Consider the following 14,643-nt stretch of genomic DNA (forward strand, 5'->3'; position numbering starts at 1 on the left):
GAGAGAATGCCAAGAGTGTGCAAAGCTGTCATCAAGGCAAAGGGTGGCTACTTTGAAGAACCTCAAATCTAAAATATATTTTGATTTGTTTAACACTTTTTTGGTTACTACATGATTCCAAATGTGTTATTTCATAGTTTTGATGTCTTCACTATTATTCTAAAATCTAGAAAATAGTAAAAATAAAGAAAAACCCTTGAATGTGTAGGTGTGTCCAAACTTTTGACTGGTACTGTACATTCCTCATATGTAGACAGGGCATACATATCACCAGTAACGTTTCTCTCCCCACGAACCCAATACACATTTACCAGATGGGGAAGTCACCTTGTTTTCCTGTCCCTTTTCAGTTGGACTATTGACGGTTCGTAAACAATTGAGAATGTGACAGTAGGGTTGTGGAGTAAATCAAATCAAATTTTAGGACTATAAAGGACGTTGCTCTCAAGTTGTAAGTGTTCAACAAGGACTCAACTGGAGGAGCGTGGAAGGACGGCTCCAAAACACCGTCTGAGATCCATCCCAGCGGCCCACACAAACAGCCATTGGAGCATTAGTAAAAGACAAACCAAAAACAATACCATTCTGACATGGCTCATGGTATCTGACTACAGTCACTTCCTGAGCAAGACCTTGCTAAACGAGAACGAAATACTTCCTGTAGCGTCGGAACGCTCGTTACTGATTGGCCAGTGAGATGAAGTTCATGGTCAGTTCACTTGGTGCTGGTGAGGTGGAGCAGCAGGGCGTTCAGCACTTCCATGGTCTCATCCTTCACCAGCACGATGTCATAAGCATTCAGGTAGGACGTCTTCCTCTCCTCCACCTGAGAAAGATCATGCAGAGAGGGAACAGTTAACAAGCAGTCAATGTCCAACGACATTTAAACAGTGCTTGAACAAGCTGACTGTTCATTAAAACGAGCACTCAATTGCCTTAAAACAATAAAACTTCAGAGTAAAAATAAAAACATTACTTTGTGCATGGTTGAGGGTTTATTAGGGTGGGAGGGAGAGAAAGCTTTGGTGTACGTGCAGCCAGTACTACCGGTACCTTGTCGTTGAGGAAGCCGATCTTGAGGATGTTCTCCATGCTGTGCACCCCATCAGCCATGGTCAGGTCCCCCAGAGAGTCTCCCACCAGCAGGACGTTGTGGCGTGACTTGAGCTCCTGGAAGTGGCCCGTGTTGAGCAGAGCTCCCTCCCTCTTGTTATAGATGTGGATCAGCTCCCCTTTGAACGCCTTCAGCACTCCCTGAGAATGAGGGACACCAATGGGTTAAATCCTCATTCAAACAACTAACCTTTTACCCAGTCTTTGCGTCGTCACTAGCATAGGAAAAGCGCATTTAATGCAATGAAACTAAGTGTATTCGTGACAACCCCCTCTCCCTACTCAATTCCATAGAGGCTACCTGTATTGTATATACTGTGGTTTGTGTGTCAGTGATAGCCTACTCACAGTCTCATCAAAGTCCATGTAGTTGGAGAAGACCTTGACGTTGGGGTGAAAGACCCCGGCCTGGCGGATCACCTCCTCCAGCACGTCTCCTACCCCAGCAGAGAAGATGAGCAGAGGGATGCTGTGCTCCTGCAGGTGGTCAAAGAACAGCTGGTAGCCCTCCCTGGGGAGACAGCAGCATAGTTAGCGCTGTAATCACTACCATTACAGTCATCATACCGGTCGTCATTAACATTATTGACTTGATAAGGCTTCATAATTTGGTACCAGTGTGCTATCGATGACTTTACGCTACTAAACAGCCATAATTGTGGTTTGGCAACAGTAGCAGGGTCTTCTCACCTGAGCATAGCATCGGACTCCTTCACCACATCCTGCAGCATGTCTTTCCTGATGCGCTGCTGCACCAGAAGAGTATGGGCTTTAGTCCACCTATGGGATGAACGGCACAAGGGGATTCGTTAACCCTATCAGTCCCGAGACCCCAGCAAAAATGATCTTTTCATTTATCTGACTTTCATTTATCTGCAGGTCCAGCCCTTATATTTAGCTTCACAATGAAGTGCTTCACCATTTTGTTTTCAGGACAACCAGGGCTACAAGTAGAACACAGAACAACTTGACATAAACAGTGGCATTCATGAGTTTATTGACACATGTCAAAAAGAAAAGAAGACCTGCTGAAGCAAAAACCTGATCAAAATGAATTTATATGAATGCTGTACAGAAATAGTTTGCTCAGTGGGGAATGAATATCCAAACTGTCAATGACAACTGTTTGGAGTTGTGAGCTGTGTGTGCTTAACTTCTTTGGGATAGGGGGCAGTATTTTCACGGCCGGATAAAAAACTTACCCGATTTAATCTGGTTACTACTCCTGCCCAGAAACTAGAATATGCATATAATTAGTAGATTTGGATAGAAAACACTCTAAAGTTTCTAAAACTGTTTGAATGGTGTCTGTGAGTATAACAGAACTCATATGGCAGGCCAAAACCTGAGAAGATTCCATACAGGAAGTGCCCTGTCTGACAATTTGTTATCCTTCTGTTGCATCTCTATTGACATTACAGCATCTGTGCTGTAACGTGACACTTTCTAAGGCTTCCATTGGCTCTCTAAAGCCGCCAGAAAGTGGAATGGGGTGTCTGCTGTCTCTGGGCAAAGTACAACAGCAGAGTTTGTAAGTGGTCAGCTTGGGGACAGTGAGACTGAGATGCGCGGTCACGAGACTTCTCAATTTTCTTTTTCTTTCAGCCTTTGAATGAATACAACGTCGCCCGGTTGAAGTATTATCGCTATTTTACGAGAAAAATAGCATAAAAAAAGATTTTAAACAGCGTTTGACATGGTTCTAAGTACGGTAATGGAATATTTTGAATCTTTTTGTCACGAAATGCGCTCGCGCGTTACCCTTCGGATAGTGACCTGAACGCACGAACAAAATGGAGGTATTTGGATATAACTATGGATTATTTGGAACCAAAACAACATTTGTTGTTGAAGTAGAAGTCCTGGGAGTGCATTCTGACGAAGAACAGCAAAGGTAATCCAATTTTTCTAATAGTAATTCTGAGTTTAGTGAGCCCCAAACTTGGTGGGTGTCAAATTAGCTAGCCTGTGATAGCCGAGCTATGTACTCAGAATATTGCAAAATGTGCTTTCGCCGAAAAGCTATTTTAAAATCGGACATAGCGATTGCATAAAGGAGTTCTGTATCAATAATTCTTAAAATAATTGTTATGTATTTTGTCAACGTTTATCATGAGTAATTTAGTAAATTCACCGGAAGTTTTCGGTGGGTATGCTAGTTCTGAACATCACATGCTAATGTAAAAAGCTGGTTTTTGATATAAATATGAACTTGATTGAACAAAACATGCATGTATTGTATAACATAATGTCCTAGGAGTGTCATCTAATGAAGATCATCAAAGGTTAGTGCTGCATTTAGCTGTGGTTTATGTGACATATATGCTTGCTTGGAAAATGGCTGTGTGATTATTTGTGTCTATGTACTCTCCTAACATAATCTAATGTTTTGCTTTCGCTATAAAGCCTTTTTGAAATCGGACAATGTGGTTAGATTAACGAGAGTCTTATCTTTAAAATGGTGTAAAATAGTTTATTGTTTGAGAAAATTGAATTGTGGTATTTTAGTTGGTTTTGTATTTCGCGCCGTGCGATGCCATTGGCTGTTGGCTAGGGGTTCCTCTAGCGGAACGTCTGTCCTCAACAGGTTAATACAGTATTATAGACACTATGTCCTAGGATTTCCTAGGACCTTCTGTGTAGAAAAACCCCTTACATTCTAACGACTCTTGTGTAGCTTGTAAGCATCATAGAGCAAAACGTGTGTGTTCGTGAGTCTCAGCTTTTCACACAGACTAATGGTTGGAGGCAGAAGAATAAGATGAATCCGATTGGTACAACCCAGAAATCTGTAGCTTAAACATACAATGTTTTAAAAGGGGTTAGAAGTCAAAAACGCGGCAGTATTACAGTGGGACTCATTGGGTAAACGAGACTGCAGGGAGGTGCCCATGTCTGATGTAGAACAGAGGGTATTGGTCAGTTTGACAGCAAAGTGATGCCTTCCTGGTCTAGAAGGGCAGTGATTGGCTCAGAGAGAGCTGTGACTCACCACTCCACCATGAGGGGCAGCTTCTCCTCCGCTGTCCGTTTGGAATCTATCTCTATGGGGTAATACGTGTTGAGCAGGTCCTTCAGCTGAATGGAGGGAGAATGGACAACACTCAGAAAGGGAAAAACTGGCTAGTACGCATCTAGAAAAGACACAGTTATTTTTCACTCATGTAAGCAGTGAATCTTGTGTCATAGTTGTTCTAATCTACACAACTTTATCTGCCAAATCAGAAGAAGTTCTGTGCTCTAGTTGTTTTTCTCATGACATTTGAAATATACCTGAGCTTTGCACTCCTCACTGATGAGCTTGCTGTTGTCCAGGATATCTATAAAAATAATATTGATGCAATCATCATCATTCTCATGGGCTTGTAGAAAAAACATCAGTGACAAGATATGGACCCCTTAACTCTACATACACATTAGTATCTTCTCCGTACAATCTATCCCAGCTTTTGCACTTACTGTGACTGGTAGGGCACCGCTTCCCATTGTAGGCAAACCGTGTGAGGGTCATGTCAAAGTCTGAAATCACCTGAAAAAGCAAGAGACATTGTCAGCATATTATCAAGCAAACCTCTCAGGATGGAACTAGGAGAATACGTCGAGACACGTGGGTGTGGTACCCATAGGATTACATATACAATCCTAATTGGATAGGATCTCTGTGGTGGTACCTGAATCGTGCTGGTGCCAGCCTTCTGCATGGTCTTGATGATCTCCTCCACCCTGGGAGGGTCCCTCATACACACTGAGGGACTGGACAGCTCTGGGATCTATGGAGGAGGGAGAGGGTAAAAGTAGTGAGGAGAGAGAAAAACAGAAAGCTAAATATTACAGCACTACATTTTTACATTTTAGCAGACACTCCTATCCAGAGTGACATACAGGAGCAATTAAGCTTAAGTACCTTGCTCAAGGGCACATTTTTTCCACATAGTTGGCTCTGTGATTCGAACCAGCAACCTTTCAATTACTGACCCGACGCTCTTAACCACTAGGCTACCTGCCGCACCTAAACACTTCTGTGACGATAAACCCTCATATTCACTGAAGGCCACTGTGCTTGCTACTGTTTACAGCATTTACCATATACAGACCACAGAATAAAGTGATTTCACAGCAGCCTAGCTTTGGGACACAACATCGGGAGTATTGTGTATTGGTTGGACCAATAACGTTACATCGCAGACTCCTGATGTTGTGTCCCAAAGCTAACAGCAGTCCTGCTGCTGATAACATCACATGCAGCCAGCTGATACATGTTTCAATACTGTACTGTGGAGCTGTACCCTACATACCTCTTCACATATGTATTTCATGTCATCCCCTCATTTGCAGCTGTTGTCAGTTAGGACTTGATTTTATGGAATCTTACACTAGTGTAAACTAACACCCCAATCACAAACTTAATAAGCATTTTCCTTTTTGGGATTGTAATGTTATGTCACTGTCACATAGCTAACAACAGGCATAGCCATTCTGCTCTGAGAAATTAGGCAGCTAACTTAGCTTGTAATAACTAACGTTAACGTTACGTTTGATAGCTAGCTAGCCATCAGTCATTCGTTCAGTGGCAATCAGGAAAATAAAGTACACGTACCATTTTTCTAGAGAGATGTTGTTAAATTCAAGAAAAGTTCAAAGAGCCAAACTTTGGATCTAGCTAGAAATGCAATCAATAAGTTATATAGCTAGCTAGTTAGCTATGCTGCAATAAGAAGTCTACACTGAGGGCGCGCATTTACTTGCATAAATTGAGGAAGTAAATGTGTGCGTTTAACATCTTCCCCAGTCCCACAAAAGCAGTATTAAATGTTCCTAATATAATTTATGTTCTGATAGAGCAGAAGAAAGTATTATGGCAAATTGTGTGCTTCTATGTATTCTTAATTCACGATTTCCCTCTCACTACATCTGAAATGGACTGTATTTAATAAAATGTATTATGTAGTGTCAAATATTAGTGTTAAATGAATGTTACACATTCACTGTACGATCAGTAGGCATATCAGTCAGATATATCAAATTAAACACAAACTTTTTATGACAAGTGAGGCTGATGCTCTGATTCCATTTGCTCATCGCTGTGATGTAATAATGAACAATTCTGGAACATAATATAAGTGGAACATTCACAATCCTTAGATGAACACAGCTGCTGTAGTAAACCAGCTATCAGCTGTCTAAGCTGAAGAGCTAGCAAAACCCCATTAAATATAGCAAGAAATGAATGAACTGGAAGAGACAGCCACCTCCACCAAATTTCAAAGATGCAACATGGAGAGGAAAATGAGTGCTATGACGTGTACAATCTTTAACGAGTTACGTCTGGAGGGAAAACTCTGTGATGTGGTCATCAAAGTTAATGACATCGAGTTCAATGCCCACAAGAACATCCTTTGTGGATGCAGCTCATACTTCCGGTGAGTAGCTTCCCTCGGTTGGGATAGGTTGGGTTGGGATGTGCTGGCCAGACGACATTCCCATTCTGGCATCACTTGACTTTGAATGAGAATGCGAGAACATCTATGATTTATGGTATCTCTGGCTTGGTCCAACTCTCTGTAATTATAAGTTACTTTTTGGGGAGTCCTGAGGAACTTTGTTCAATTGCAATGTTGCAGTGAGATGAATATTGAGTCCTTGATGATGTTTCTATCTCCCTGTGTTATTATACCCCTGACCCTTGACCCACAGTGCTCTCTTCACAAGCGGCTGGAACAACGTCGAGAAGCGGGTCTACAGAATTCCTGGTGTGAACCCAGACATGATGCGCCTGATCATCGAGTATGCCTACACACGTTCTGTGCCCGTGACTGCAGAGAATGTAGAATCGCTCCTGGCGGCTGCAGACCAGTTCTGCGTCCTAGGGATTGTGAGAGCCTGCTGCGACTATCTGGAGGCCCAGCTCTGTCTGGAGAACTGCATCGGCATCTGGAAGTTTGCGGACTTCTACTTCTGCCCTGATCTGTGCCGCCGGGCCTACCTCTTCATCCTGCACCACTTTGAGATGGTGCGTTTCTCAGAGGAGTTCATGGAGCTCTCTCTGGCACAGCTCTGTGACATCATCGAGAAGGACGACCTGAATGTGAAGCAGGAGGATGTTGTGTTTGAGGCGGTCCTACGCTGGATCAACCACTCGCCTCAGGACCGCAAGGCCCACGTCTCTGTGCTGCTGCCCAAGGTGAGAGGTGAACAATAGTGTCAATGTTTTACTGTTGGATAACTTTTGTAAGTTTGGGTGTCGTGCTAGTCAACTGCTAACCACACGTCTGTCTGTCTGTGTCTGTGTGCTTAGGTCCGCATGGCCTTGATGACAGCCGACTACTTCATGAACAACGTGAAGAGCAATACCCTGGTGAAGGACAATGACGACTGCAAGCCTATCATCATCAGTGCACTGAAGGCCATGTACGACCTGAACATGAACGGGCCCTCCAACACTGACTTCCGCAACCCTCTGACCCGCCCACGCCTGCCTTATGCCATCCTATTGGCCATCGGTGGCTGGAGCGGTGGCAGCCCCACCAATGGCATTGAGGCGTATGATGCGCGGGCTGACCGGTGGGTGAATGTGACCCGGGAGGAGGAGAGCCCTCGAGCCTACCATGGAGCTGCTTACCTCAATGGCTTTGTCTACTGTGTGGGTGGCTTTGACAGCGTTGACTACTTTAACAGTGTACGTAAGTTCAACCCCGTCACGCGGACCTGGCACCAGGTGGCCCCCATGCACTCGCGGCGCTGCTACGTCAGTGTGGCGGTGCTGGATGGCTGTATCTATGCCATGGGTGGCTTTGATGGCTACGTACGACTGAACACCGCTGAGTGCTATGAGCCTGAGACTAACCAGTGGACCCTGATTGCACCCATGCATGAGCAGAGGAGTGATGCCAGTGCTACCACACTACATGGCAAGGTGAGCGGAACAGAGGGACCTGGGAGGATAATGACGGATAATGACTTTTGATTATAAAATGTTGGCATGATCTTTTCTCTAGGTGTACATCTGCGGTGGCTTTAATGGGAATGAGTGCTTGTTCACAGCAGAGAGCTACAGCCCCCAGACCAACCAGTGGACTCTGACCGCCCCCATGAGAAGCAGGCGCAGCGGTGTGGGGGTCATCGCCTATGCAGAGCAGGTCTATGCGGTGAGCAGAACATTCATATGCAGTACATGCACAATGCATTTCGACGCCTTATTCAGTAAGAGCTGAAAGTTAAGAAATATTTGACTCAAGTTTCCTCTGTCCTCTCCCAGGTGGGCGGCTTCGATGGGGCTAACCGCCTGCGTAACGCTGAGGCCTACAACCCGCTGACCAACACATGGCGCACGGTGCCCACCATGTTCAACCCGCGCAGCAACTTTGGCATCGAGGTGGTGGACGACCTCCTGTTCGTGGTGGGGGGCTTCAACGGCTTCACCACTACCTTCAACGTGGAGTGCTATGACGAGAAAACAGAGGAGTGGTACGACGCCCACGACATGGGCATCTTCCGCAGTGCCCTCAGCTGCTGCGTGGTGCACGGGCTGCCCAACGTGGCCCAGTACGCTGCCCCCCGGGACTCCCTCCAGTCCCCCCGGGAAGAGCTGAAGCTCTCCGCTTCCAACAGCATCCTGTCTGTGTGACGCCCCCTCGCCCCTATCCCCCACCGTTACCCCTTCCTGCCCACCGTATCCCACCTACCACTGGCATTTACCATGCACAAATAAATCCACTACTGTATGTCCCAGAAGAAATCCCATATGCATATATACATTTCTATATTTCTTAATGCAAGGGTGATTGTACTATTATTTTCCTACTGTGTTAGTAGAAGGGAAGATTGACTGTACTGAATGTGTTACTGTAATTGGCTCATGCCCAATGACTCTGTGCATAGTACATAGCACTGTTTGATGTCCATGTGTATGTACATATGTAGCTTGGTTCCATAGAGAATGATAGAGGCCTCTAGTGGCCAAAAGTCTGTTTTAGCATTGGCAGCAACATCGAGGGCTTCCAACATTTTAATGTTGTCAACTGGGTGGGACTTCCAACTTTATTTGCTGATCCCTCATGGTCATCAGGAGCGATCAGCCAATTGTGAAGAAGAAAATGGACTTCAAAATGGAGATTGCTTCAATGACACAGCCCATGCTCTCACAGATGCCATAATGGGAACTATATAGGGATGCTTTCTATCATTCCCTATGCTTTGTAAAAAAGAAAAGAAAAAAAGGAGGTTGTCAAGTTGGAGGAGAAAATTCCACCCAAGAAAAAGACAGATGTTTATAGAGCTTGTCTTGAAAACTGCCCAATAATATTGGCCAAAATGACATTCAGAATTTAGATAACCCCTTACACAAGATAGATGGGAAACCAAGGTTGTATAAAAAAAATACATTTTAATTGCAAGTGATGACATGAGCATTTAAAAAAAAAATGTTTTACATCCAATATATTGACACAATGCCAGACATGCAAAGCAAAATATATATTGCCGACATATGTCAATGATATTATTTCAAATGCTATGCAAGAGAAACAAAACTGAGGAAATACACTTGCATTGCATTCTCAAAATCATAGTGCTTTATGTTATAAATTAGCTTCAGGGATAGTGCTTATAACAATCAATGAACTCTTGAACTCAATGGCAACACATTCACCTTGATATGGTCATTCCGATCAGTAACACAAGGATACCCTCTAGTCTATACCAGTGGGTCACAACCTTTTGTGGTTACCGTACCACCAACTGAATTTTGCTCTGCCCGGAGTACCCCTGAAGTACCCCCCCTCATGTGCATTTTACCACTAACCCTATGGAATCAGTCTTTTCAAGTACTCACTGTGGATAGGCCAAGTACCCCCAGGGGTCTTAGTACCCCTGGTTGGGAACCACTGGTCTATACATCTGACTGTCTTTGGAGGGTGAGGAGAACATACAACAATGTGGCAGGATCTCTCAGATGAACACCTGAATAAGCCTGAGGTACAGCAACAGGGCTGCCCCACACTTCACATCACATTCATGTTGGACTACTACGCAAATCACTGTAGTGTACATACTTTCTCACATGGGAACAGAATAGATTATCGGCTGGAGTTGGAGTAAATGATAAATTAAAAGAAAACAAATACAAATTGGCCAAATATGACGGGTAAACCCACTCGGACATAAATATACTAACTGATTAAGGGGTAGACAAGTGCGATACTAGGCATTCTTTACCGTACTCAGATACACACGTTCTCAAGTCCTCCATCGGAACTAAACCCTCCAGCCATTAAACTCAATAAAACCAATACAGACAAAAATAAAAAGAGAAACATTCACTCACAAACTCCCACCTAGGGCCTTCTACACAATGTTCCTGCCAACAGGAATGTGACGAGCAGAAGACTGAAGAATAATTCAACGGAATGGTTGATGGAATTTCAAAATGATCCATGGAATGTTACCATATTAAGACTGTTTCCTTAAGGGGCCTCCCAAGTGGTGCCGTGGTCTAAGGCACTGCATCGCAGTGCTAGCTGTGCCACTAGAGGTTCTGGGTTCGAGTCCAGGCTCTGTCGCAAGTTGTCCACTCTTGGACCGTAGATCTGATAATAAATATGAATGAGACTATTCTCCTTCCATTCATGTTGAGCTACTGTATCAAAGCTATAATAACAACACGCAGAGCCATTCAGATGAAGCTAATATAAAGCACAGCAAAGCCATCGGGCATTGGGAAAGGTTTGGTCCGACTGACTGGTAGGACCAGTATCGCAATACTTTTTTCCATGGAAAAAATGAAAACACTGCTGCATGTAAAATATTGTGTGCTACAGCTCGGAAAAATAAATGTAACTGTGGATGAAAACATTAAAATGTTTGTTTTCCTAAAGAAGTTAAATCTGCTTCGTGTTTACGTTCACTTGCCACGACACTAACGAGTATCGCGATACTGGTATTGTCCCGACCCTACAGCTGGACAGAGTGTGTGTATGTAAGTGTGTGTGATATCTGCATGGAGAGACTGTCAGTGTCCTGATGGAATGCCATAGAGAGCGACTGACATCACTAAGCACATTGGATTGGAGGAATGTAGATTCTGCCGTACTTAAGTGTCACATTGCCTACATCATATAAGCATAAAAGGGGGACACAAAATATTTATATATAATAAAAGTATACATATACAACTATATACTATATGCATGTATAAAAAGATAAACATCACCTGTGCCTGACATACATACGTAGTGTAGTCCGATGTTGGTCAATGTACAACACTATTCACATTTGTAACATTCAGCCTGTCCTCCCCACATAGACAAACACCTGGCCAGCACAGGGTCACATCACTCCCACATCTCCCAGCCTTGAACACCATAGTCACTACTAACACCAATATCTCAACCTGATGATCTGGCACAGAGTTCTCTTGAAAAAGAACCAACATGAGAGCAACATAGGAGCCACTGCTCCAGCAGGTTATGGGTGGGGGTTGATGACGATGGCTGCCAGGGGATGTTTGGGGCTTGGAGCTGGACTGGGCTGCTCCCCCTCTGGGGGTGGATGCGATGGACAGACAGGGGTTGAGATAGTTCAGCACTCGATCTGAGACTGCAGCTGCCTGCGCAAGGTGAGGGTGCGCCGGTGTAGCTGCTGCATCTGCTGCATGCGGTCCCGCTGGCGGGCCAGGTTCTGGGGCATGGGGTAACGCTGGCAGCCGTACAGGAAGCGGTAGGGGATGCGTACGTGGCAGGCGGTGGCGCGGCAGCGCGGCTGGGGCATGGGCGGCAGCAGCATCCAGCGCTTCCTTTCGGCACAGTAGCGGTAGGCCTCTTTGCGGTACTGCTTGTCCACGTCGTCGCTGTTCTTCCAGCCGCCGATCACAAAGACGTCCTCGTCGAAGTGGCAGATGGCGGCGCCCTCGACGCTGGTGACCTCGGGCGGCAAGCTCTCCAGGATCTCGTCTGAGATGTGGGCGCTGATCTTCAGCTTGGCGGCCTCGTCCCGCACCGTGTAGCTCTTAGGGCAGCAGGAGGCCGTGTGGTAGAAGTTGGTGGGGGCCACGGCCATCTGGAACACACAGTAGTTGTCTATGAGCGGCAGGGAGTCCACGTCCTGCCACTGGCGGCTCTCTGTGTCGTAACGCGTGGTGACCGTCTTCAGCCCGTCCTCGTTGTCCGTGTCCACCGGTGTGCGCGCCGTCACGTACACGTAGCGGTCCTCCACGCTCACCGCCTTCACGTCCCGCAGGATCTTGGGCGCCGACTCCAGGTTGTGCCACTTGTCCGGCTCAGGCTCGTACACGCTCACGTCCTTGAAGCCGGGGCTGAAGTTGCCGTGGCCACCGATGCTATACAGGATGTCTTTGATACAGGTGAGACCAAAGGAGTGTTTACGTGTGGTCAGGTTGCTCACCTGTTCCCAGGTGTTGCGGTTGGGGTTATAGCGCTCCACGGTCTTGGCGAAACCCGGTTCCATGGATCCCGCCACGTAGATGTGGGACTCTGTGGTGGCGATGGCGTGGCCATCCAGGTGGTTGTGGATGTGGGGCAGGTTAACCCAGCGGTCCTCGTAGATGAAGTAACCCACACATTCACTCAGGTAGTCACCCCCCTCAGACACCCCGCCCACCACCATGATAACGTCCATGTTCTGGCCGAAGCGCGGCTGGAAGGAGGCCATGTAGGACGACCAGAAGTCCAGGTCAGCTGACTTGAGGTTCTCACAGCGGATGGCGTGGCGCTCCACGGCATCGGACACCAGGCGGAGACAGGCCTCGTTGGCCGCCACCAGTGCCTCGTTCTTCACCACGCGCGTCAGATAGGTGGGCTTAATCTGGGGTAGCCGGAGGAGCCGGAACAACTCCTCAAAGTACCTCCCCCGCTGCTCTGTGTTCCTCTGGACCCACTTCACCACAGCCTCAAACAGCACCTCTTCCGCGTCCACGGTGATCTCCGCGTCAGACAGCCAGTCCCTCACCAGGTGGAAGGGCAGGGTGTAGAACTCTTCGTCCTGGATGACCTTGTGGAAATTGCGTTGGATCATGTCTGCGGCCCGCAGAGCCAGCTGGTCCAGGGTGTACATGTGGGCCAGGCTGTGCACCGCCACACAGTTGGCCAGGCTCAGCTTCTTCTTCAAGAACTCCCCACAGAACTCCTTCAGATGCAGCAGCAGGAACCTGCAGCCAACACACACAATCAATAACAGAACCTGAGAAACAAACATTGGCAAGGCCATTGATGACACCCATGAACTCACCACAGTCAAATTCAGGTTTGTCAGGTTACAGGATGGTCAGTGCTATCCTGATCCATGGGACGTCCCGATCCTAAACCCTAACCTTGCCTAACCAATATGCTTCAGTGACACCTCCAGTAAGCAAAAACAACATTGTTATGTCACTGAACTACATAGAAATAATCATGTACTAGCAAGTGGCGATTAAATGGATTATGCACATTAAAAGGAACACTAATTAAATTGTAAACAAACCTGTCAGCAAGCTCTAACACTTCATGCACATTGCAGGTGCTCACACGTATTTCTCCCGTGTACATGTACTGAATGACACTCTCCACCGTCTCCGGGTCTGGTCCCAATTCAGCGCTCCACTCCTTCATCTCAACCCGACCCGACAGAGACTCGGAGAACTGCCCTCCCAGTAACGGCGTGAAATAGTCCGTAGCCGCGGCCAGCACAGAACGGTGAGCGGAAAACTCACAGCTCTGAACATTCCCGGTTGCCGCCCCACTGCTGAAGGCCAGCGTCACGTCGCAGAACAATCCCTGCTTCCGCTGTTCGTTCTGCCGCCGAGACAGCTCTGTGCAGTGGGAGGAGGAGGTGAAATCCTCGGCCTCTTCCGTGTCCCCGTCCCCGACAAGGACGCTGGGCGTGCTGCTACCGCTACTACCCCGGCTAGAGTCGTCTGGGTTCGGGGGTGCAGCTGCCATTCTGGCGGTGGTTGTGAGAATTCGGAATTGCAGTAAACTCGTGTGGGAAAGAACACACACGCAGACACACATACACAAACTCAAAACACACACGGAATTACTGACATGCGCAGTGGACGCAGGGCGTTACTGCTCGGCGTGTGACGTAGAGCCCCTCCCACTCACTTGTGGCTGACAGGAGAAGCTTTTGTGCTTCTTCAACCTCAGCTTTCTCTGCCGAAGCAGGGTATCATCAATTCACCTTCTCTGAGTGGGTGTCTTTGAATGACCTGAATGGAAGCTACACATGGATGTTTCCATTCATCTCATGTGCTGGATGTTGTTTCATATAAGGGCAAGGTCAATACATAGCCCCACTCTTTTACATATGTGAGTAGAATCACTTTGCCATGAATGTACAGAAATGACACCCCCCTGAGCACATAAAACAGGACTGAGGTCTGAAGAATAAGCTCTATAGTCGCCCAGTAGACCCTCATATACTGGCTGTTTGAGAAAACAAAGATAGCTCCTAATAGGCCACTACATCCTCTGTTATTGGATATGATACATGTATCTGTTTTAAAACCAAATGATTTCATAAACTGATGGATGGAAC

General features: G+C 46.5%; 3 protein-coding genes across 3 annotated transcripts; 1 reads left to right on the forward strand and 2 right to left on the reverse strand.

Annotated features, from left to right (window-relative positions):
* Nucleotides 1–343: 343 nt before the first annotated feature.
* Nucleotides 344–5,872, reverse strand: LOC115197718 (cytosolic 5'-nucleotidase 3). The gene is made up of 9 exons (XM_029759507.1): nucleotides 5,711–5,872; nucleotides 4,785–4,883; nucleotides 4,573–4,642; nucleotides 4,387–4,433; nucleotides 4,106–4,191; nucleotides 1,804–1,893; nucleotides 1,462–1,624; nucleotides 1,054–1,254; nucleotides 344–826 (listed from the first exon to the last, which is right to left on the reverse strand). Exons 1-9 carry the CDS (start codon nucleotides 5,711–5,713, stop codon nucleotides 716–718), a joined length of 870 nt encoding a protein of 289 aa, XP_029615367.1. The 5' UTR covers nucleotides 5,714–5,872; the 3' UTR covers nucleotides 344–715.
* A 375-nt stretch (nucleotides 5,873–6,247) lies between these two features.
* LOC115203298 (kelch-like protein 10) lies at nucleotides 6,248–8,737 on the forward strand. Its single transcript, XM_029767910.1, has 5 exons — nucleotides 6,248–6,533; nucleotides 6,808–7,294; nucleotides 7,409–8,026; nucleotides 8,109–8,258; nucleotides 8,369–8,737. Exons 1-5 carry the CDS (start codon nucleotides 6,337–6,339, stop codon nucleotides 8,735–8,737), a joined length of 1,821 nt encoding a protein of 606 aa, XP_029623770.1. The 5' UTR covers nucleotides 6,248–6,336.
* A 739-nt stretch (nucleotides 8,738–9,476) lies between these two features.
* LOC115197724 (kelch-like protein 11) lies at nucleotides 9,477–14,133 on the reverse strand. The gene is made up of 2 exons (XM_029759519.1): nucleotides 13,588–14,133; nucleotides 9,477–13,273 (listed from the first exon to the last, which is right to left on the reverse strand). The coding sequence occupies exons 1-2, from the start codon at nucleotides 14,115–14,117 to the stop codon at nucleotides 11,689–11,691; spliced, it is 2,115 nt and encodes a 704-aa protein (XP_029615379.1). The 5' UTR covers nucleotides 14,118–14,133; the 3' UTR covers nucleotides 9,477–11,688.
* Nucleotides 14,134–14,643: the final 510 nt, after the last annotated feature.

Source organism: Salmo trutta, chromosome 1 (assembly GCF_901001165.1).
Source record: "Salmo trutta chromosome 1, fSalTru1.1, whole genome shotgun sequence".
In the NCBI taxonomy this organism is placed as follows: domain Eukaryota; kingdom Metazoa; phylum Chordata; class Actinopteri; order Salmoniformes; family Salmonidae; genus Salmo; species Salmo trutta.

Excerpts from the sequence above, each read along its gene's own strand:
- LOC115197718 (XM_029759507.1), bottom strand. Across the intron at positions 4,434-4,572 it reads GCGGTGCCCTACCAGTCACA|ATATCCTGGACAACAGCAAG; the intron begins GTAAGTGCAAAA and ends TTATTTTTATAG. Across the intron at positions 827-1,053 it reads TCGGCTTCCTCAACGACAAG|GTGGAGGAGAGGAAGACGTC; the intron begins GTACCGGTAGTA and ends GATCTTTCTCAG.
- LOC115203298 (XM_029767910.1), top strand. The coding sequence starts at position 6,337 with ATGAATGAACTGGAAGAGACAGCCACCTCCACCAAATTTCAAAGATGC. Across the intron at positions 6,534-6,807 it reads GGATGCAGCTCATACTTCCG|TGCTCTCTTCACAAGCGGCT; the intron begins GTGAGTAGCTTC and ends CTTGACCCACAG. Across the intron at positions 8,027-8,108 it reads CTACCACACTACATGGCAAG|GTGTACATCTGCGGTGGCTT; the intron begins GTGAGCGGAACA and ends TCTTTTCTCTAG.
- LOC115197724 (XM_029759519.1), bottom strand. The coding sequence starts at position 14,117 with ATGTGTGTCTGCGTGTGTGTTCTTTCCCACACGAGTTTACTGCAATTC. Across the intron at positions 13,274-13,587 it reads GTGTTAGAGCTTGCTGACAG|GTTCCTGCTGCTGCATCTGA; the intron begins GTTTGTTTACAA and ends TGTTGGCTGCAG.